The 21712-nt window shown below is 50.1% G+C and overlaps 1 protein-coding gene across 1 annotated transcript in view; it reads right to left on the bottom strand.

The window, feature by feature from the left end:
- Nucleotides 1-550: 550 nt before the first annotated feature.
- LOC146205612 (fibroblast growth factor 18-like) overlaps nt 551-21712 on the bottom strand; it is a 78016-nt gene continuing 56854 nt past the window's right edge. The window contains exons 3-5 of the mRNA XM_084590299.1: nt 16772-16943; nt 6237-6337; nt 551-3559 (exon numbers count right to left, since the gene is read on the bottom strand). Of these exons, the coding sequence (XP_084446425.1) occupies nt 3290-3559; nt 6237-6337; nt 16772-16943 (543 nt within the window). The 3' untranslated portion in view covers nt 551-3289. The remainder of the gene's footprint in view (nt 3560-6236; nt 6338-16771; nt 16944-21712) is intronic.

The following is a 21712-nucleotide window of genomic DNA, read 5'->3' on the forward strand; positions in this document are numbered from 1 at the left end:
AGGCTCTCCATCGTTCGACAAGACGATCTAGCTGCGGCCAGCTAAGTGATGGGGAAAACGGATTAGACTAAGCAGTTACCACTAGGTTCAAAATCTCGGCGTCAACTGAGGCTAGCGGAATGCTGCAGCGTGTCGAAACGCGCTCCTATAGCGGGCGTTGATCGCAGTTATGAGTCGGAAGGACAGCAGAAGCACTAAAAATAAATCGCGAAGGTGGACCACATTGCACTGTTAGTGGAATGACAGGAAAGCGCTGAAATGTGCATGACTGCCTAATGTTGGCGAGGAAGAAAAAAAAAATCACGATGAAGCGGCAAAATAATTTAGGCGCCTAGGTGCAGCTTTGCTATCCGAGGAAATAACGTGATGGAATGTACATGGCAGAAAAAGTGCCAGGAGTGTAGCCTGTTTTTTGTGCAACTGTGAGAGCTTGACGGCGACGTTGATTTAACATCAGCTGATGGTTGGTAGAGCGGCTCCACTAGAATGAACAACTCGCGAACAGCAATATATTATATGCTCGCAGGAAAGAAATCCTCCCAGCATGAGGTGTAATTAAGGCTCGCAGCAACACCCCCGCTTCTTTCAGCTTTCTGTGCATTCCGCTTAGAGCCGAGGTGCGCAGGTGCGGACGCTCGTCGCCACTTGGAATGCTCGCGAGATTAAATTAAAAAAAAAAAAAAAAAATCACACATTGCTGTTTGCGAGAAGTAGCTCTCCCAGAGGCCGTAAAAAGGGCGCGGCATTAACCTGAAGAAGCTATTTTCTCGCGCATCGCCGTACAGAAGGCGCCAGTGCAGATCACTGATCCGCTTGGCCAAATCGTGCAGCGATCAAAAGAAAAGCTACGGTAGTATGTACCTTTTGGCTACGTTCTCGGCAAAGCGCTTAAATCGCGTTACTTCAGCTTTTGGCCCCCTTAAGACGAGAATAGCAGGCACGTGGTCGTTCCTTGACGAAAGGCTCGACGCGAGGAAGAGTGACGTGATACGAGTGATTGACGATGACTGCAGGCGGGCCCGTTGCGTCGCGCTAATCGTGGTAGCCAAAACTACGATATGTTGAGTGCACCACATCACGTCCGCTGAGCCTACAAGGCAAGCTGGTCGTACGGAAAGCACTAACAGGACTATGCGCGGGCTTATAGGAACCGTGAAATGCGATCCTGGGAGAGCGTATTTCAAGCGATTGCGAGGTTTTGCATGATCCTCGTCATTCCGTGGGCGTTTTGCGAGGTGTCGATAGTGGTAGGAGGAAACGTTGCGTAATGACTGTGAGAGACACAATGGAACTTGAGCAGCAAGTAAAGCGCCGACTTGCCAGCCCTAAAAGCTTAATGATATATGTTTCGGTGCACTACAGAGGTACAAATTAATTCCTGCCCACGCTTGTTAAAAGCTGAAATGACAGATTATTAAAGTTTTCTACGTGGGACAACGATCAAAACGGTAAAGGTAAACATTAGCAGTTTCTCTGTTCTTTCTATCTTGTTAATACTAGGAGTAGACAAAAAGGGCGCACGAAACTTGATTCGTAGCGTCAGAACGATGTTACAGTAAACATGCCCGAATATGGATTATGCCGCAACAATCAAATACTAAAAAAAAAAAAAAAAAAAAGCAGTGACAGCACAGGTTTAAAGGTTCAGTATAATATTGTGTGAACCAAAGCCTGAATGTGGTGACGAAGAAATGGAACACAGCGTCGGAGACACCATGTGGATACAAAAGATTTCACATGTGGCTTTGCTTTCACAAAGTGCGGCCAGGAAAAAAAAAATACGTAAAGGGATGCACGGTAATAAAAAGTGGTATACAAGGAACAACAATGTCAGTAAAAGCGGTAAAAAAAAAAATGCAACGCGTCAAACAACGACAGCGAAAAAGAAAGCCAGCAAATGGTGACGGCAGTAGTTTGTCTCTTCCTTCACATACATTTTCTTTTTACAACGTACTCGAAATAAATACTGCGTATGTGTACATATATACAATTCATTAGTATTCTGAAAAGCACCTGAGGTGAAGGGAATGATTGACGCCAGAGTGCCCTCGGCAACCCTGGAAAACCCATTGCCAAAAAAAGAATAAAAAAAAAAATAACCTTGGTGAGCTGCGCCAAGCAGAAGTAACTGATGTCTCCACGGAGACAAGTATACGGAAGCGGGAGCAGCGCGTTGGGCGAACTAGCAGCGTGCGGCGAACTTCACCCCGTTGCTTGCACAACACACACGCGCCCGGCTTGAAACGCAGCGAGTTTGCATCGCCAATCACAGTTGTCCAGTGCACGGATTCTTTTTCTGACAACAAAATCTGGAAAATGAACGTGTGCACTTTTCCTCCAATTAGAACGGGGACAATCGTTCACTTGCAGTGAGAGAATAGACACGAGGCTCGGACCAGTGCCGAGAGAAGGTGATAGAAAGGTGCTATTGTGCTCTCGACAAGTGTGATTGGTGCTATGTGTAGCAACGACAAAACACACAGCAGTACAGGTGCTGTTTCATTTGTGCAGAGCATGCTTCCACTAACGACAAAAAATATTATATATAAATAAGGGAAGAGTTTTAGAGCGTATACCTCGCACAAAGGAGAGAGGAATAATTTGCACGAAGTTTCCGACAATGCCGAGCACTCGCGCGCGAGTTGCCCGCCATTTCTTTTTGTTCCGTTTTTCCGTATGCAGCCGAACGGGCATGTGCTTTGACATGTTCGCTCTCTTTGGTGATATAAGCGACATCTGAATGCCAGCTCCGCGGCGACACTTGGTTAGATGTTCCCCGCTGCGGCGTACGCGAGCAGGTTGGGAGGAAATAAGTGGGATGCGGCGAGCAGGCGCGACACTCCAGAGCGGTGATGCTGCTCTCCCTTCAGTCTGGAACTGTTGACAACGGTGGGGGTACGCACAGCGCGGATCGATTCGGACACAAGAAGCAGGCGTCACTCATTCCGTGCATGCGGGCCCGTTCCTGCTCGACAACAAGCGGTGTGGGGGATCACGACCTAGGGAAATGAGTCGACGCTCGCTATACATAGGCGAAGGGCGTTCAGACCGCTCGCGGGATTCGGCGACTTGCGGCACACGGAGCGCGCGGCGTACATGACACACAATTGATCGGCGCCTAAATATTAATAACAGTCATAATTGTAAGGGGAAATGCTAGCAAACAAACAAAATAAAAAACAACATAGGGCACCGACAGAGAGGGATGCGTATGTACAGGTCGATGATGTTGTCAGGCCGGAGAGAGCGGCGTGGACCAGAGCGGATTCAGTGGTGCGGCCGGCTGGCGTCAGCTCGCGTCGGTGATGTTGATGTGCTTGAGCCACTCGTCGGCCGGCACGCTTCCGAAGGGGTTGCTCGGCTGCTTCGTGCACTCGCGCTTGAGGAACATGTACGAGGACCACTTGCGGTCGCGCACCTTGCGGCTGCCCCGGATCGGCTGGCCCAAGCGGTTGAAGCCGATGTACCAGTTGCTGTTGAACACGGACTGGAAGGTGGAGTAGCTATCCCGCAAAATCTCGCGGAACTCGCACAGACTCTTACGCCGGCTGCGCCGCCTCTGCACAAAACAGAAAAGAAAAAAAAAAACAACAACAAGTGCGTCAGACCCGATAAGGGGCGAGATGCACTGCAGCATGTACCTGCGGGCGTATCACTTTGAAAAGTTCCGAGGCTAATAAGAGCGCGAAGTCGTTTCAGTGGTCGATGTACCAGCGCACAACCCTCGAAATGACATCCGCCTGCGATCCATCGTCTGTCATTCAGACTGTAGCAGACGGGAACTATCTAAAAGGGATTCCTGCGCCTTAAATGTCGCTTTTCGACTCGCTGACGGCCGTCTTGCAAATCCACCACTCGCAAAGCGAACCAATCGTTAAAGAAGAATCAAGCTGCTCTTCCAAGAGGCCCCACGAGGAAGCTGGCGTAGGTTGTACGGCTATCGACTCCCACCGGAGAAGTCAGCGCTTTCCCTTTCCAAAGAGGTCGTCGTATAGGTGGTTGCGGCGCACCAGAAAAGATCGCTAGGAGCATGCCATTTCTTTTGGTGCCAAATCAAGCGAAGCGAGGTAACTGGGCTCTATTCTCCGCGGTTCTCGCAAATTTTTGCTCGCACATTCTTGCCACGAATATTACGCGGCGAGGATTGTAGCTTCTAGAGGCGTAGCTTCGGTGCCGCCAAAGTGTGCCGAGGGATTGGCAGCGACTCAAAGGCACACGATAGAGGCAAAAGAACGCCGAAAGCTTCGGCAAACAGAAAGAATTTGAAGAAGAAACCTAAAGTAAAAATGAACCATCATGGCCGAAAAGAACGAAGAAGGAGAAAGGGGGTCGAAATATCGGCAAAGAGGGATGATTCCCATCGGGCGGGCGGCGTGAGCAGTGGCGGAGAAAACGCGGATGCGAAGCGCGAAACTGCCGTAAATATCGACGCATTTATCTTGAGGCCGGAGCGCGCACGTCACCCGACCGCAGCGTGAGGCACGGCTAACCACAGTGAAGCCACGGAAGATGGCGCAGGACGCGGTTTGTGTTTACTTGGCTGTCGCCGGGTTGGCCGATATCGCGGCGCCCGCCAAATAAGCAGCCAACCAAACGCAATCTGCGCGGAACACCCGGGGTTCACGCAGGGGAAGAAGGGCGGCGCACGCGTGTGCAAAAAAAAAAAAAAAAAAAGAAAAAAATGTATAAACAGCGGGACACTCGGGAGGGGAATGAAATGTTATACAAGCGCGCTGCTATAGACGTGAGCGGAGGGAGAGGAGACAGAGAAATGGAAGCGCACGTTTTTCTTGCGCGGCGCCTAAAGAAAGTCGGGTGCTGTGCGAAAAACAAGAGCCTTCGCACGGGGATCACGTTCGAGGTATAACGTATATACACGGAACGCAGAGGAGATTAAAAAAAAAAGAAATAAAAAGGAAAATTGGGTTACGTGAGCGGCCAATGAATCTACCGGCCGATGAGAGGGCGAAACGATGCGATCCATACCTTTAGCCATTACCAAAGCCAAAAGGAAACAGACACATGCAAAAGCGTGCTGCATTTTCGTTTACTCCCGCCTTCAGCGATATTAGCCGATATTGACCGGTGTCGAATCGCACAATTTGCCTCACAGTCCGTTACAAATCTTCTGCACCATCGCATTCTTTCATAAGTGCCCCGGTGTCCTGCTTTACTAAGCCTCCATTTGCGGACTCCTTATAAATTCACGGAGTGCGCGCACCTTGTAAGATACATGCATGGAATCGACCACAGGTCCCATTGTGACCTTTCTCTCTTCCTGTGCGTTCAACGAATTCGCCTCTTTGTAGTGGCGTTGAGACAAGGAGATGCGTGAACACTAATGAGCACGGTATTCCCGACTCCTGAGCACTTTCTTCGCCTTGGAGAAATTAACAGGGAAACAGCCCAAAGGCAAGTGACGGGTGCACTTGCGGCAAAAGCATATATGATCAGCTTTGGTTGAGTTCTGCACTGCTTAGCAGTGGTAACTGTCGGCTTGCTTCTTTCACGACTTGTTTCTCTGACCTGGCGGATATACATTGCCATTACGGCTACTTAACGTGTCGCTTTCTCGCTCGGCTGGCGGCAGCTGCTCGGTAGTCCGTCGGAGAAGGGAAGTTTGCGAGTGGCCGCGAAGTGACATAAGGGGAACGACCCACTTTCCGAGAAACCCACGTGGCCACCACTCTCGTGCCACCGGAGTCGCGCATGCGCGCGAAACGAGAGCAGCCACCAGGACGGCGAGAAAACTGCGGGCACTAAGGCCATTACAGGCAGCTACCGTGAAACTCGTTCATGCGCGCGCACTAACGAAGACGTCGTCCCCTTCGATTTCGCAAATTACCGCTTGTTCCGCGCCCTCCTTTTCGTTCTCGCGGCAGTTCGTTTTCAAACAATGAGCGGCTGCGATGGCGCCCCGCATATGCGTTTGGCATTCGTGCCGGCGGAAACGGCGCGACGGGAAGATGCGGCAGTAAATCTAGTGGCGTGTGCGAGCCCGCTCTTGTCTTCCCATGGAATGGAGGGAGGGGGGCACTACCGCGGTGACGAAGCCGTCGCCGCCGAAGTCGTTTGTTACAGCGTAAGTGGCGCCCAGCGCTCGAATACCTCGGGGCCGCCCTGCAGGGTTGACCCGGGCCAAGTATTTAGCGTAATAGGGGCGCCTTAATGAGCCCTAATGAAGGGGGCGGGCTCGGAGAGATGTCTTAATAGGGCCCCCGAGTGACAGGTCTTACCTTGTTGACGAGCCTGCCGCCCTTGTTGAAACATAGGAAGGTGCCGTTGGAATGAATGGTGAGCTTGGAACCCATGCCGACCGACGCCAGCACCAGTTTGCCTGCGAGGAAGAAGGAAGACGCCGATTCCGGCAATTACAAACCGGCTGCCGCTTTTGATTTCGCGGCCGGCTAATATATGAGCCCCGAGCTCCTCCTAATCGGCCTTGGCTGCACAGTGTGATACACAGGCCCTTGTAGTGCAACGCGCTGGTTGCGCGGCCGCTGCGACGCGTGCGCTCAGGCGACATGCAAATTGAGCGTTGGCAAGGATGAGCTCCATTAGGGAATCAGACAGCTCCATTACGCGCGCATATATGAAAGTCTAAAGGCAGTATCAACGTCGTAAACGAGTGACGCGACTGCCCGTCGCTCGGCTGTCCATTTCAACAGTCCTTGCCTAAAAAGCCGAGGCTCTCCCGCAAAGTGTCGCCTCTGGAATCCAAGCTCGTCGAGAACTTCGCCGCCATTCAGCGCTGTTTGTTTATTGTGCAATCTTTTCAGAGAAGCGCTGCTGCAGCCCGCCACCGCGCCTCAAGTCTACGAGGTGCAAAAGCGGGCGGACGTTGGTTGGTGTAACGAGGAAACAACAAGGAACCTAGCTGGCGCGCTGCGCAAACAGACCCGAGGAAAGGCAAACAGAGTGCAGCTCTCACGTGCGCTTGCATTAAAGGCGTGTTTTCGCCAAGTCGCTCTCCACGCTCCACATTATGTACAGCTCTTCATTTTTTTTTTTTTCTTTTTTTTTTTTTTTTTTTTTTTTTTTTTCCGAGGGCGGACGAAAGAACAGCCACAGTGGCGGTTTCGCGCACGAGGTGCAACTGCCCAATCTGGCTCAAGGCGCCAAATTTCTGCGTACATCTTGCCTCGCCTATTCTGGCCGTTGCTTTGTGAGCAACCTTTCACGAAACGTTGATTGGTGCAAACGCGCAACGCTCCAAGCCCGAGTCTATGTTCCGGTTGTGTCTGCGGGTAGCGTCGCGAGTGCGTTAAACTAAATTATTGCGCCGATATCAAAAGTTCCCTACAATTAGTTTTTCGTAACTAACGTTGTCACTGCCCTTGGGCACGCTATAGCTGTTTGTTGCAAATGTGCGCTCGTTGAAGATATCGCCGCACTATATGCAAGGGATAAAACAAGTTGCCGCCGTTCTCTGGGTCTCCGAAGCACAACCGACAATTATGGGCAGGGGTTGTTTCGCCCGAATCAGAACAGCTTAGCAGACGACGCTAACTCCAGCAGACGAAATTGTGAGCATGCCCTTGCCGAGCTCGCTTGCTTTCGGTGCCCTAATCAGAACAGCTTAGCAGACGACGCTAACCCCAGCAGACGAAATTGTGAGCATGCCCTTGCCGAGTTCGCTTGCTTTCGGTTCCTTTTGCCTTCCGGCGCTGTCGACGTTCGCGCGATACTTGATTGAACAGTTTATGGAACATGCCTTTGGAGGAGAAACAATTTATTTTTCTGCAATGCACCTATTGAGATTTAAAGGCGCACTGTGTCATTCGCACAATTGAAAGTAATCTCTTTTTATTATTTTTTTTTTTTGGGGGGGGGTAATACTGCGCCTCATTAAACTTTTGACTGCGGATGTACATACGCGTTCACTGGAAAGTCTCCAAGCTCGATTTAATTTACCCACCTGGTGATTATTGCCCGGGGAAAGCATCTGTCACTCATGTGGAGCAAACAGTGTGCACTGATGTAGGCAACGAGGCAACCCGGGGCTTTCCCGCGAAACAACGAGGGGGACCTCGACCTTCTAGGGCATCTAGCCGGAAGGCTGCTGCCAGCTTGCACAGCCCCCTCGCAACCACGCGGAGAAAGGCACAACGCGAGCGACAAGGTGAGTATAAAAAAGCTCCGCAAGAGGCAAGCCCGCGGCCGATCGCCAGCGCGACTGCAAAGTGACGCACATGGATGCAGCGCGGCAGATATGCTGACGGGCCGTATACACGGCGCTAATCTGGTTTAACAGCCCCGCGCGGATCACAGGCCAATCGTGTCCTGGCGGCCTGCCACGCAGGGCCAGTCCCTTCGACGGAGGCAAGGCGGAGTTATGTGCGCAACGCGCGCCCGAGAGAGGAGCATGGCGTCCGTCGTGCGCCCCCCTCTGCAAGTCACGTTGACGCGACATTGCAGGAACGCGAACGTCGGCATTAACCCCGGCGGGTGTTATATATTTTCCGGACGTCGCACCTGAGAGTGACGCGCAACGAACAGCGCTTACGAGCCTGGGAATTCCGAGTTATCACTGCAGGCAGATATCGCACCAATAAACAACTCACGCAAGAACCCTCGCGCAGGTTTGTCACCGGAACGTTTTTGGCGCATTTCTCTTCTTCGGACCATAAAAAAAAAAAAAAAAAAAAGAAGAAGAAGAAGAAGCTTTGTGGGTCAGGGCCAGCTCTTGCAGTGTTCAAGTTCAGGTGCATCATCCCCCCCCCCCTCCCCCACTTTCTTTGCGCAGGCGTTAGCTGTATATGTTGTGCAGCAGTGGAGTAAGAAAACTAATGCGCAAGAGATTAAGAGTTCCATGTTCGGCCTAATAGGCAAGCTGTTACCGGCGGCATATCCGAAGACGAACGAGTATAGCGCCCTGGTTGGCCTCGGAGCCTTCTCTGTTTTTCGCGCACAGCAAACACCTTTTACGGAGCGCGTGATGCGTACGTCACATCACTCGAACGCACCTACGCGCTCTTCGCCGCTGACAGGCTTGATTGAGATGATAGGTTTTTAACGGAGGGTCGATTTAAACAGGCCTCCTCGTAAAGACGTTGATAAAGCGCCGAGCCGGAACGATTACTCACGCCCGCGCCACCGGCTTCTGTATACTTGCTTTGCAGCCCCTGGCAGCTAGGGAAGAAATAGGCACAAAAGACGTAGACCAAACATACGACTGCCACGACGGTTCTCTAGGCCAAAAGACTTAAAAAGCAAAATGGTTGCAGAGCAAGGCTCCTATGCCTAATTCCATCGTCTGACAAGCTGCTGTCCCCCTAGCGCGATACGAACACTCGCAAGAACGCGCCTTGCCTTGAACAGGTCAAGGGCGCCGCGCAAAGCGAGGCCCGCGGCCGCCGCGAATATTTGACAGATAGGCCCTAAAGTACATGCCAGATATATATTTAACCCCCCCCCCCTTCCCCCGTTTGCGTGTGTGCGTGCGTGTGATACCAGCTGCAGCAGATACACGTTTGCAGCGGTCGTCGTTTTCTTCTCTTGCCTTCTGCGTAAGGCATACGTGCACGGAGTCTTAAAAAGCTACAAGGAAAACCCTAATCCATCCTTCATCATGAATATGGCCAAATACTTTGCGCTCTCATGACAGCAGTTCGGTAGACGTCGCCTCACGTACGACTGAAAAGAAAGATCACATTTTGTCACTGAGCTCGGACATGGGTATCAGCGCGTTGGGAGACGTCTTTCTTACGAAGCTCCTAGACAAGCGATGACTTGCAGCTCATAGTGCGCGTACGCGGTTGTTGCCCAGACGCGTCCTAGGCGACAACTTTGTCCGTCGCACAATATCGACGGGGCAATGTGCCCGTCAAACCGAGCGCAAGGCCAGCGCGACCTCGGTGAATCCGAGGCGGCACCCGTCCCGTTTGGCGCGCACAATAGAGCGGCTGTTTTTCGACGGGCGCGCTCTTGGGCAAGGCTGGCGGGAACCCCAGCCAAGCTGCCCGCGCGCCACGCGCGCACGGCGAGCACCTTTTGACTCGGCGCGCACTCGTACGCCTAGCTGCGCAACCAGAGTCGTTCGTCAGCGAGCGAACGCGTGAGCTTTCGCCGCCGTCAGTGGTGTCGCAACACTAGCTCGACCGAGCTTGACAGACAGCCGTACAGCCTGTATCAGCGTTTAGCTCGACTCGTGTGTCGCAGAGAGTTACCACTCCAGCTAAAAACAAAAATGAAATGTCTGGTCGCGTGCTCTACCATACAAAACAGGCGCGGTCAGGGATGGCCCTTACCGAGCTTGGTTATTTTTCCGCTCCACCGGCGATGATCAAAACAACTCGCGCACACAGGTTAGCACATGTGCACAGCTGGCAGACCAACCAAGATATGCGATGAAGCTTTGCGCAACCTTAAAGAGTGCTCCTGTGCGGGTGTCGGAAGTGGCGGCTTACTCGACGAGATTACTTGCCTTCAACAAGCTCAGCGACTAAGAAAAACACCTACTTCTCCTGGCGTGTAGTCAACATCAAAAGGCCAGTTCGCCCAAGCTATTACTAAAAAACCTGAGCACATCTCGGAGCACCAGGCCGCACAACTGCACCGCAAAACACCCTTGTTATGCAGTGCAGTTGCGTTTGTCGTCTTCGTCACCTATGTCTGCATCACTCGTAGAAGATTGAGGGAGGCTGTTGAGAACACCGGCGGCGCACTGCGTGCTCTGGCGACTCCTTCGGATGCGAAGAGCGTATTCCAAAGATTATCCAAACGTGTGGGCGAGACAAAACTCCCACCCTCAGGTTTCTACAACGTTGTATTACCACCTGTATGACACCTCTGTACCATACCTGTAGTACCTTTTGAGCTCGATCCTTTATTAGAAAGGCTGCAAACATAGACGTTGAACATTTGAATTCGACAGCATTAGAAGAGCCAATGTGAAGAAAAAAAAGTGTTTGGCGTAGTGCAATGTACACTTTGCCACCTAGCAACAGTTTCAGGTAGAGAGAGAGCAATCTTTTCTCCACTTGTAAGGGAGCGGCCGGAAGGTGGCCTGCCACGGAAAGGACCCAAAGGGGGCTACCGAGGAAGAGTGCAGAGGAATGCGCGCCCCTGACGCTGGTTGCCAAGGGAACAACGCGGAAGGTGGCTACCGAGGAAGGTCAATCAGTGTTCACTGTTTAATGCGCTAAGCCGGCAATGAGGCAATGTCATCAACTATACAAGTAAGCAGACCTAAAGCGTAATGATAATTAATAACCCCTGTAACTTTAATTTGAATCACCAGGAATGCCTTGAAGGCGAAACTGTCCGCTGTGAGTCTGCAACATTTACCACACAGCCGGTGGCAAGGGCCACCTGCCACTTACAACTGTTGGTTCACGGAAGAGCCACTTGCAACAGTTGGCAGGTGGCGAAATTGAGAGGCAAATCCTCGCTTCACTCTTGTAGGGGAGAGGTGAGAGAGACGAATGTAAGGAATATATCGAAATACTCGTATATAACGAAAGCCTTTAATGTGCTCCTTATTACCACATAAGCGTGATCGAAAGGTTTACGCTTTCGAATTTCCTTTGTGTCAACCGAGTAGACCGCCCAACCTTTCTTTTTTATATAATTACTCGTATAAGTGGTATAACGCAAAGCCTGTACGAGAGAAAAACGGTGTCGGGAGGAAATATTATGACGCGTAGAGAAAGAAAATTTACCGCCTCTGTTAACTGATGGATACTGTGCAGAGGTCACGAAATACGACGCGCACCAAACGTCAAACTTTTTGTAAGAATACTCAAGCACGATTCATCTTTTTTTCTTAATTACTATTGTTATTACTCGCGGGACGTATAATTATCGAAATAGCAGTATTTAAATAAATGAATAAATAGCAGGTAAGAGCATCGCGCTTTATGGAATGCATTTACTAAATCTCTTAGTGGCACTGACAAGAAGAAATATCTGATCACTTTAGTATTTACCTTAACGAAGGCTATAGGAACCAAATTTGATTGATTACTGTTCGTTCATTGACTCCTGTGGTCAACTTGCAGTCAAACGACGAAGTGAAAGAAATGAAGCCCATTTCAATGCGCTGCCACAAGAAAAGAACGCGCCTACCATGTGACACATTTCGCGAGCAGTTTTGACCTTCACACTGACAGTGTGAAGGTCGCCAGTCGCGCGCGTCTCTTGTGCACCCTGCGAAAGGCGGTTCCGAACATCACATGATTGTCACGTGAGCATGATGCATTTCTTAGTTTTTGTATTGAGAAAGCGTAGCCGGTACAAATGAGGGCACTGAAGTGGCGTGGCACAATTTCGAAATAACAACGTAGCACCTGGTTTTGACGTAATTAAAACAGGCGACGCGATCTTAAGCATTAGCCGGCCCATTCGCTTCCCTTACAAATCACCTGCGACAATGCGCACCGATTAAGCCGACCGTATCCGGCCCATGCTGCAGGGTGACGAAAGGGAAAGCGTAACCTGAAAGGTCCGAGCAGATGTGCACAGTGGCTTTCAGGTGTCGCTTCTGCCCACCAAGTGCAGGTTCTATATATCCCGTCCTCCGATCAATAATGTTTGACCTTCCTGACGGCTACCACGCAATCGCTGCAACAGCTCCGGCGTATAGGAGCAATCACGCTGCTTCATCGTGGGCGACACCGTGAGCTCTGCCAGTCTCCATCCTATCCTTACAAACTGTTACCACGTGAACGAGCGCAGAAACTTTCGACTCCCGGTATCGCCGGCTCCGATTGCGCGGCGTCACCTTGACCCACCACAACAATCGTATCATTACGCGTTGTCAATACAGTCTTTATATCGAGCACCACTTGTTCCTTGGAGACGTAAGAGATTGATATCGCAGCGTATCTCCTGCTGTTCACAGGGACATGTGCACGGCTAGAGCAGCGCAGCTCGTTTTGCCGGCGCTCGAAGCGAAGGCAACCTGTGCAGCTCGGCGCATTGGCTTCCGGGGCAAGGCACGGCGCGAAAGAAGGTGGAGGTATACGGTCATGAAGTAATTGCCACAACGTTCAGCACGGCTCCGATGCCTCATAGACGACCGTGCGCCGTTCAGATGCGTTTCGCGCCTAACGCTACAAAAGATGACCTACCAAAAGGTGTTTTGAGGCGTTAACAGAGGTTCCGTGGAAGGCGAAGAAAAATAGAGCATCAATATGCAAACTCAGGGGTAGGTGAAGAGCTTGTTTCGCGCTCTTGGTGCGTACTCCGTCACGCTTCTAAATAACACACACTTGCGAGCGTTAAACGGCTCTCAATTTCCAAGATACGAATGATGTCGCGGCGACGGATCCCAAAGGCAACCTCACATGCGGGTTCGACAGATGAGTCAAAGAGTGTAAAGGGGACAGAAAAGCAAATATGCTTGGGATTTTCAAAAGCACACTCATCAATTGCCTCTCATGACAGCCAAAATGATTTCACGAGCCTGAACAACAACAATCACTGGCGGTTAAACCTCGGTCTGGAATTTTATAAAAGAGAAAATCAGCGTACTTTCTGTCCGCTGAGAGTTGTGCGCTCGTGCTGAAAAGCCACTTGAGAAACATGCACTTGATATGGCGTTTCGACACGCCAGTGACTGAACTCCTCGCAAAACTGCATGCATGAAGAAGTCGAACATTTGGAGACTCTTATAGCAGATAGTAGGCGGGCAAGTGCTCGAATCTTGCGTGAAAAACACTCGAAAAGTGATGTAACTTGCATGGCTAGATAAAGATGGCATATGAGCAGACATATCATCGGGCAAAAGCGCTCCGGTGCCGTTATGTCGATATTAATCGAACCTAGCTTAACCGACTGTGCACACGACGAAAAGATCGGGTCGCAAGTTCTGCAGCGATGGAGCTGCGGCGTTTTCCTTCTGAAGGTCAGATACCACCGTTTCGTAGCTGCAACAAATGTGTTTCGGTCAGTTGGGTAAGAGCGTGAGAAACGCTTTAATTCTGTGGTCAATGTAATATTGCGCTGCTCGTTAAAAGAATCTTTTCAGTACTGGATCACATAAAAATCGTTTTGACTTTCACGTGTCCCTTTTCCTTTCGCAGTGTATAAAGTTATTAGTACTGTTATCCCGGTCCCTACGTTAAATTCAAAATTTATTTTCGACGACGGCTGCTGTACACAAAATAACGCCACTACACATACGAATATATATATATATATATATATATATATATATATATATATATATATATATATATATATATATATATATATATATATATATATATATACACTGATTTAAGTAAGTAGGAAACTTAAGCAAAAGCAAACGAACTGGAAGTTAGAGCATGCCGAAGCCATCCAGCCAACTGAAAAAACACGCAATGCTCGACCTAGCATGACAGGCATTCACATTAATTTTCAAGATGTGAACTAACGTGTTTTAAAGAATAACAAATTGCAGCATAATGAAGCAGAATTTATTTACTAACACGTTTTGCAATTCACTTGCATTCCACTTCACAAACGAAGTGGCCTTGAACATAAAAAAGGTCTATTTTATTTGTATTTATTTATTTTCTGAGAAGCTCGTGTTGAACGAGATAACTTACTTTTTTTTTTTTTTTTTCAAGGCAGCCTTACTTGCTCGTTGTCCGCATGAGGGAACTGATCGCCTCCACTGCGACCCGATTACAGCGGCACTCGGGTTGCTGTAATCAGGCCGCACGCACACTGCAGTGCGATCCTACAAAGTGAACTGAGAGCTTCGTTGTGTGTGTGTGTGAGCGTGTATCGCGATATCGAGCATCCTTTATACGCCACGCGAACCTCCGCCACCGTTTGTTAAGACGTTCTGCCCAATCTGTCCCACATTTCAGGGCAGTGGATAAAGGGAATTGTTGAGCCAGACGGAAGACAAACAATATGACGTCCAAATGAGTCTTATCATTCCAGGTTTCTCATTGTTCTTTATTTTTCTTGCGGCAGCCCCCCTACGGCAAATCTCCGCAGCTAGTAAAACGTAGACGATTCGCCCGCTTATCATCAGTTGCCCGTGCAAACCTGTGCACAGATAGCCAGCATGCAGATCACGGTAACACGCTTGATTAGGCTGAATGGAAAGTTTATGTTGTCCGCGCACGTGTTATCTGAATGAGCACACAGGGACGCATGCGTGCACCGATAGTGGAAGGGCGTAATCTCTCCCTGCCCTTGGAGCCGCCTGGCGACAGCATGGAGGATCACCTGGATGCTTAGGAAGAGTGGCCAGCCCATCTGAGTCTTCGCACCCTCTTAGGAGGTCGGCCTTTTGTGAAAGGTGGCCTGAAAGCAGGGATCAGAATTTTGGCGTCCTTTGGCGTAAGGGCGCAATACCAAGGATGTAAGCGAGTGATGCTGCTTTCAGAATTAAGAAGCATAGAGGTGAATTGCTTCACTTTGCCCGTGTTTTGGGCGGCACAACCGAGCCACCAGGAGCCATGGCTTAAGTCACGCGAATCGATAGCACCAGTCGCATTATCGCGGGCCATGCGCTCGCGTGCTGCTATTTGTCGGGCGCCAATTGAAGGCTTTGGGCTGGGTGCCTTTAACGTTCAATCGACGGGGTGCTGGAAAATACCCCCCCCCCCCCCTCCCCCACACCCGGATTTGGATACGGTCTCGAAAGGAAAAAATCACAGAAAATGGCCGCTGAGAAAGTGTTCTTTAGGGAACAAAATTAATTTCAAAATAACCCCCCCCCCCGAAAAAAAAAAAGAAAAAACGTAAAGAGACAATTTTTCAGAAACCCACTTGACACAAAAAAATTGCACTCTAACTCTCTCGACTTGGGGAATAGATGAAAGCATGAAATATTTTGCAGTACAAGGTAACAGCACGACCATGCACAGCAAGTCATGCCATGCAAACTACGCACCAAACCAGTTCCATCGGTTATTTTCTTGAAGCGCAGAACGATACTGAGAAGTTCTAGCAATCGGCTACTCCGTTTCCGCCGTCAATTTATATATATATATATATATATATATATATATATATATATATATATATATATATATATTGACGCCCCGCATACGTTCACTGTTCAGTCACTTCCATTCCAACGGGTGGAATAGTTGTAGCACATATAAACAACGTTACAGCTCACCATGGGGAAACGCAATCTACGCCTTCATAGCACTGTGGAGATCTAGTTTCTTTAGTGCGCAAGACGTCAGTGGACTTGCCCCGCTTGGGAGGCTGTCGTCCATTATGCTTCCCAGGCTTACGTTACAGGCTTCCGCTTGACTGTTTGGTCTGTGTCCGCCACGACAGTGGATGCCCCACGTCGCAAAGGAATAAGTGGTATATGTCCCCGCGAAGTTAGTATGCTGTTAGCTTTTTTTTTTTTGCCTACCTGTAATTACAGGGGGGGGGGGGGGGGGGATTTGCATCAAAATAGCCTAGTATTTCTCTGGCAGCTTCGGGCATTGCGTATTTCCGTACACTCATTCCATCTAATACGTCATCAAACATACCCATAAAACTATGAAACTTTTTTACCTTTCCTGTAAAGGTCCACTAAACTGGGGACGCCAGGTCATTCGACCCGAAAGCAAGAAGCATGCCATTATGGTAACATCGTCTCCAAAGACTAACTTGACAGCGTTTATGGTCACCCTTTGAAAGTAGGGCATCAAAGCAAAGTTTTCCCAGAGCAAAGTGTAGCGTCAGGGCGTTTAGTAAGAGGCGCTGAGTCCTTTGCAAACGTACGCCAGCGTAGTGCGCATGGCTGGCCCGCAGGCTTTTCCACTGACGCAGTCAGCGACAACCAGCTGCGCGCACCGCTGAGGCGTGTCACACTTACTGGAGGAAGCTCCCGGAGCTGCGGTCACTTTCTTGCCCTTGAGCAGGATATTGCCCTTGCTGCACCGGTTGTAGAGGAAGAGCTCGATCTGGATGGAGCGGCCGCTTGGGACATCACGCACTGGATCACGGTTTTCGTTCTTGAAAAAGATATCGGAATCCTTGCACTTCACCTGAAACGGAGGAAAGCGGCCCTTGGTTCGCGCTGCAACAATAGGCGGGCTGCTGCGCAACAACACGCACAAACACGCACAAACATACAGGGTCTTGAATATTTGGGGGCTGGGATTTAAAAAATTCCTATGCAAAATCTACTACCCCATTCCAGCTGAAATAACTTTCACAAAGTAGCAAAATATCGTCTACTTTATCTGATAAGTGATTCAACATCGGTACTTGCCTAGATTTTCCGAAATCGAGAAAAAACTGCTCTCGGTGGCGTGCACAATTTTCGCAGAAGAGAGTCGAAAAGCTATTTTGACATGATACGTCACCTGTCGATCAGTGAGACAAGCTCCATCCCGGCCGTGGGCGCGCTTGCCTCGCTGCCCGACAGATGACGCATCATGTCAAAATAGCTTTTCGACTCTCTTCTGCGAAAATTGTGCACGCCGCCAAGAGCAGTTTTATCTCGATTTCGGAAAATCTAGGCAAGTACCGATGTTGAATCACTTATCAGATAAAGTAGACGATATTTTGCTACTTTGTGAAAGTTATTTCAGCTCGAATGGGGCAGTAGATTTTGCATAGGAATTTTTTAAATCACAGCTCCCAAATATTCAAGACCCTGTAGAGTTCCTTACATTAACTAGAGGGAAAGCTGAGGGCGCTGCACTTCAGTCACCATGGGCGCGCTAAGAATCATGGGTCGGTGTGCTACTTGATGCGGGACAGTCGGTTTTTCTCGGGTGCGTGGAATGGCGTTACTGCGATGTTTCTTTTTCGTCATCATCATCATCTCAAGGTGCGTACATAGACCGCGAAGGCCATAGTAGCGAAGGCGCAAAAGCAGACGTCGCCAATAAAAGGTTTCTGTTTCCCGAAATGCCACTAAAAACTTCCTTAAGTTATTGCGCAACCATAAATATTTTCATAACGTTTTTTTTTTCTTTCAAAGTGTGCCTATTAAGTGCGAAATATTGGTATTTGTGCTGCTCAAAAATAAGCCAATAGGAGAAAGAGCCCATCGCTTATATTCGGTAAATCTCACACTGACATGCTGTTTCTCTCTCTTTTTGCAATTTATAGTCACAATATTCAATCTTAGGACATTATTTACGGTAGAAAAACGTTTATCTTTGCATTAGTTTTGGCCAAAAGTTGTAGTTCTGCACTCAGTAGCTCTCCGGCCCATGATGCTTTCAGCGCCCATGGTCGCTGAACTGGCCATTTGAAAACTCCATGTAAACTCCCATAGACGGCAGCACAGCTTTCCCTCTAGGTAAGAGTAAGAAACTCTATTCGCACAAACGAGTTGAAAGAATGTCCATGGAACATTTACAAACTGTCAAATGATTTATATATATATATATATATATATATATATATATATATATATATATATATATATATATATATATATATATATATATATAAGAAGAAAAGGCAGCGAACCACACGGCAGACACTAGGCGAGGAAAGTAGCCGGTCAGCGGTCAAGAACGACACACAAATGCACGCGGAGTGAAGGTGGGCGGCTGTTGGCAGTCAAGGAATCAGTTCGTATCACAACTCACGGCTATTAGACTTGGGAGGCCATGCTCCCGTAAAGGCCGCGGTTTGTCCACGAGGTGCCTTTTCTTTATCGTTTTCACTCCCCACGTACTTTGGGCAATTTTTAATGCGGGCCTTTTTTCTTAAAGCTGCAAAGAGGTCCGACAAGTTCCGGAACGAAGAAAAATATATATACGAGAAATGAATTCCAGGTATCATTACCCGAAAGCGATCCGGAAAAAAAAGATAAGTGCAAAAGCTGTCGCGAATCGGGTTACGAAAATTCAACCATTAGTAACCGGTATGCGCGAGTTCATGTGATTGCTTTCCAGTCTCGTGTAGTGAGCATATCTCGTCATTACGCGCACCTCTTCAGACGCACTGCCGCCTAGTTATGGTGGGGTGAGCTGAGAAAGTAGCGCTCGCGAAGTGGTTAGTGCTTCACGTCGTTTCAGCGGTCGCGACTTGATAAGCGCACGAAGACCGAGAGATGCTGCCGCGTCCCAGCCTATTAAGCAGCTCATCGCGTCGGCGCAAATTGACGCCATGTCCCGGCCTCGTGGGGGACGCCAGGGGGCGGAAAACCGGGCCCAGAGGAGGAGGCAGCGCGTAACCCCTGCAGCCGGAGCAGCGGTCGCCTCGGGTGGTGTGCGCCGGTCGTCCACGGATGCGGCGTAGCGGTGTTGCGCGAAATGTCGGCGGAATTTGTCAGCTCGTCACGTCACGTCACGAGCCGACCACGAAGACAGGTCCGGAATCAATCACGGGGCCTGGCTTCTTTTTTTTCAACGCCCTCGAATTTCGGCGCCGCCGACGGCAATTCGGAGCGGCTGCCTGATGGACGGCGCCTCCCTCAAAGGCACGCAGAGCTGCCGCGGGGAAGGAGAGCGGGGCCGATTGGCCTCGGGCGGGATTCCGCGGCTGACAGCGGCCAACGAAAAGGTTGATTAACTGTGCCGTGTACGGACCCGCCCAGTGATGAGCCGCCGGGGCTCCCGACGAGAGGAGACGCCTCTGCCCGCTAGGGGAAGCCCGGAGAGGTGTCCCACCGACAGCGTGGCAGCTTTCACTGCACTCAAATCGCACAGAAGTGAGCTCGCCCCAGCGGCTCCGGGGCACGACCTTCACCAAACAGCAAGGATTCTGTCACCGATAGGAGAGTATCGCGCAAGAGGACTTGTTCGTCTACTACTCGAACAAATTCACCGAGAGGGCTTCTGCATACTTGCCGTGACCCTGTAAAATGGCCTGGCACCGCCTCAAGCCGCACATACGGCGAGGAAATTCATGTAGCACAGCGATAGCACCGGCGCTTCTTATGAATTTTCAGCATGTTGCTGACGCCGCACACATTCCCGTGGGATTCCACCCCCGTGCTACGCGTCTCGCGTAGCGAGGTAAACCATGTCGCCCGAGCAAAAGACGCGCAAGGCCGGTGAGTAGTTCTGCGAGCCACTAGACGCTATTAAATGCGGAACGAACGTGCGTTCAGCCGGGTTCACTGCCAGCGAAGGGGCGACGTCATTTTTCCTTGCCGTTAAAATCGAAATGCCTCGAAGTAAGAAACCGGGAATAAACCGCGAGGACCGAACGGCTGAGGCGAAGTAAAGAAAACACTTCGTGCCTCGCTGAACTTGTTACACAATACTTAAGGCTCCGCCAAGTAACCAACCCTCCCCGGAAATCTCTGCTCGGCGTTGCTTCTCAATTTTGACGGCGACAATGCTGGTTCGTGTTCAAAATTTACCATCCTGACGGTCAGAACAGGGATGCAAAACCATCTATGAGTCATTATTTTACAGTATCTGATAGACGCAAGAAAGGTTTTATAAAAGATTACTTGTTTCCAGCTTCAATTCTTGGCAATCGCAGTCGAACATCGTACCGAAATCCCAGCGACGAGACTGGGCCCGAAAATGACGCGAATTACAGCACGGAAGTAAGCCACTAAATGAATTCTAAAACGCTCCGAGCTAATGAAACTTACGCCGGCATCGTACAAGCTGGCTGCGAGCATAGATGAATAAAGGCATTTTGAATAGCAACCTGAAAACAGTCGCGTGGTTATCGTGCGCAACAAAGTGACTCCAGTCCCTCATTTACAACAGGGAACACGAGAGATTTGATCAAACGGGGCAGCTTTTCATTCGTCGTGCCCAGGGTCGTCCGTGTGTGCCAGGTACGTATATCGATAAAATTGGGTTCAGCACAGTATTGCCTGACTAAACGTTTCTCGCAGGAGGTGTTGCGCGACTGCTGTTCCTTCAAATCCGGCCCTGATGTGCGCTCCCTCTTCACCTCTGACGTTTTCATTCAGTAGCCGTTATTCACAGCTTCTTATTTATATACATATTTTTCTTGTTCACCCGAACTTACTAACACCTATATTTGTGCACTGGGCTGCGTTCCCATGAAATGCGAAATGGCGCCTCAACTGAAGAGGTTCGAAATGAGGAACAGTTCACAACGAGCCTCTCATGTGCGCATGCGATCCGAAAGTGGCTCACTTGTGCATGCCTCTTATCGTGCTCCTCACAGCGCGAGTCGAGGAGCATTTCCGTTCGCGCCTGGTTCTAAGATAATCTCTCTTGTTTTGCCACTCCGCGTGGGATGCATGGCGTGGAGTCGCTGCAGCATCGTTGAGCGGTTGCCTCACACCCACGGGGCTGCGGGTGAGCGCCTACGTCACGGACGAGATTTAGCGACGGCGCGAGTCCAGACGGTGGCACCGCGCCTTTCAGCGTACCTAATTACGCAAGACGAATGTGTCGATTTCGCGGCGAATTACCTTCATCAACCATGGCGAGACCTTTTAAGAAGGCTTGCCCGCCGCGGTGAAAGAACGGATATGCGAGTCCGTACCGCGCTCGTGTTTCAGAAAACGGCTCTGACAGCTGTTTTTCCTGCTGCCGGCTGTGGGTCTATCCAGAGGCTAGTGAAATTCGCTCCCACCGCGCAGCCCGCCTGGCAGTGGCGCAACCTTACCCCAGCACTCTCCGCGATGCAGGCCCCTTTTGCCGGCACAACTGTGCATTATTTCTTGGATGCTGCTCGTGCCTTCGTCGGCCCGGCGGGAATGGGTTCGATAAAATTTCGCACTGACGTGCGTGCTCGGGAGAGAGGAGCAACTTTATGCTCGAATGATTTTCACTCGCTGCGCTTCCTGGGCGCACGTTCCCCGGCTTTTGTTCCGTTATTAACCTCTGCTCCGCGCGACGTTTTATCGGGA

This window comes from Amblyomma maculatum, chromosome 1 (assembly GCF_055883805.1).
Source record: "Amblyomma maculatum isolate TAMU_Amacu chromosome 1, ASM5588380v1, whole genome shotgun sequence".
NCBI classification, from domain to species: Eukaryota; Metazoa; Arthropoda; class Arachnida; order Ixodida; family Ixodidae; genus Amblyomma; species Amblyomma maculatum.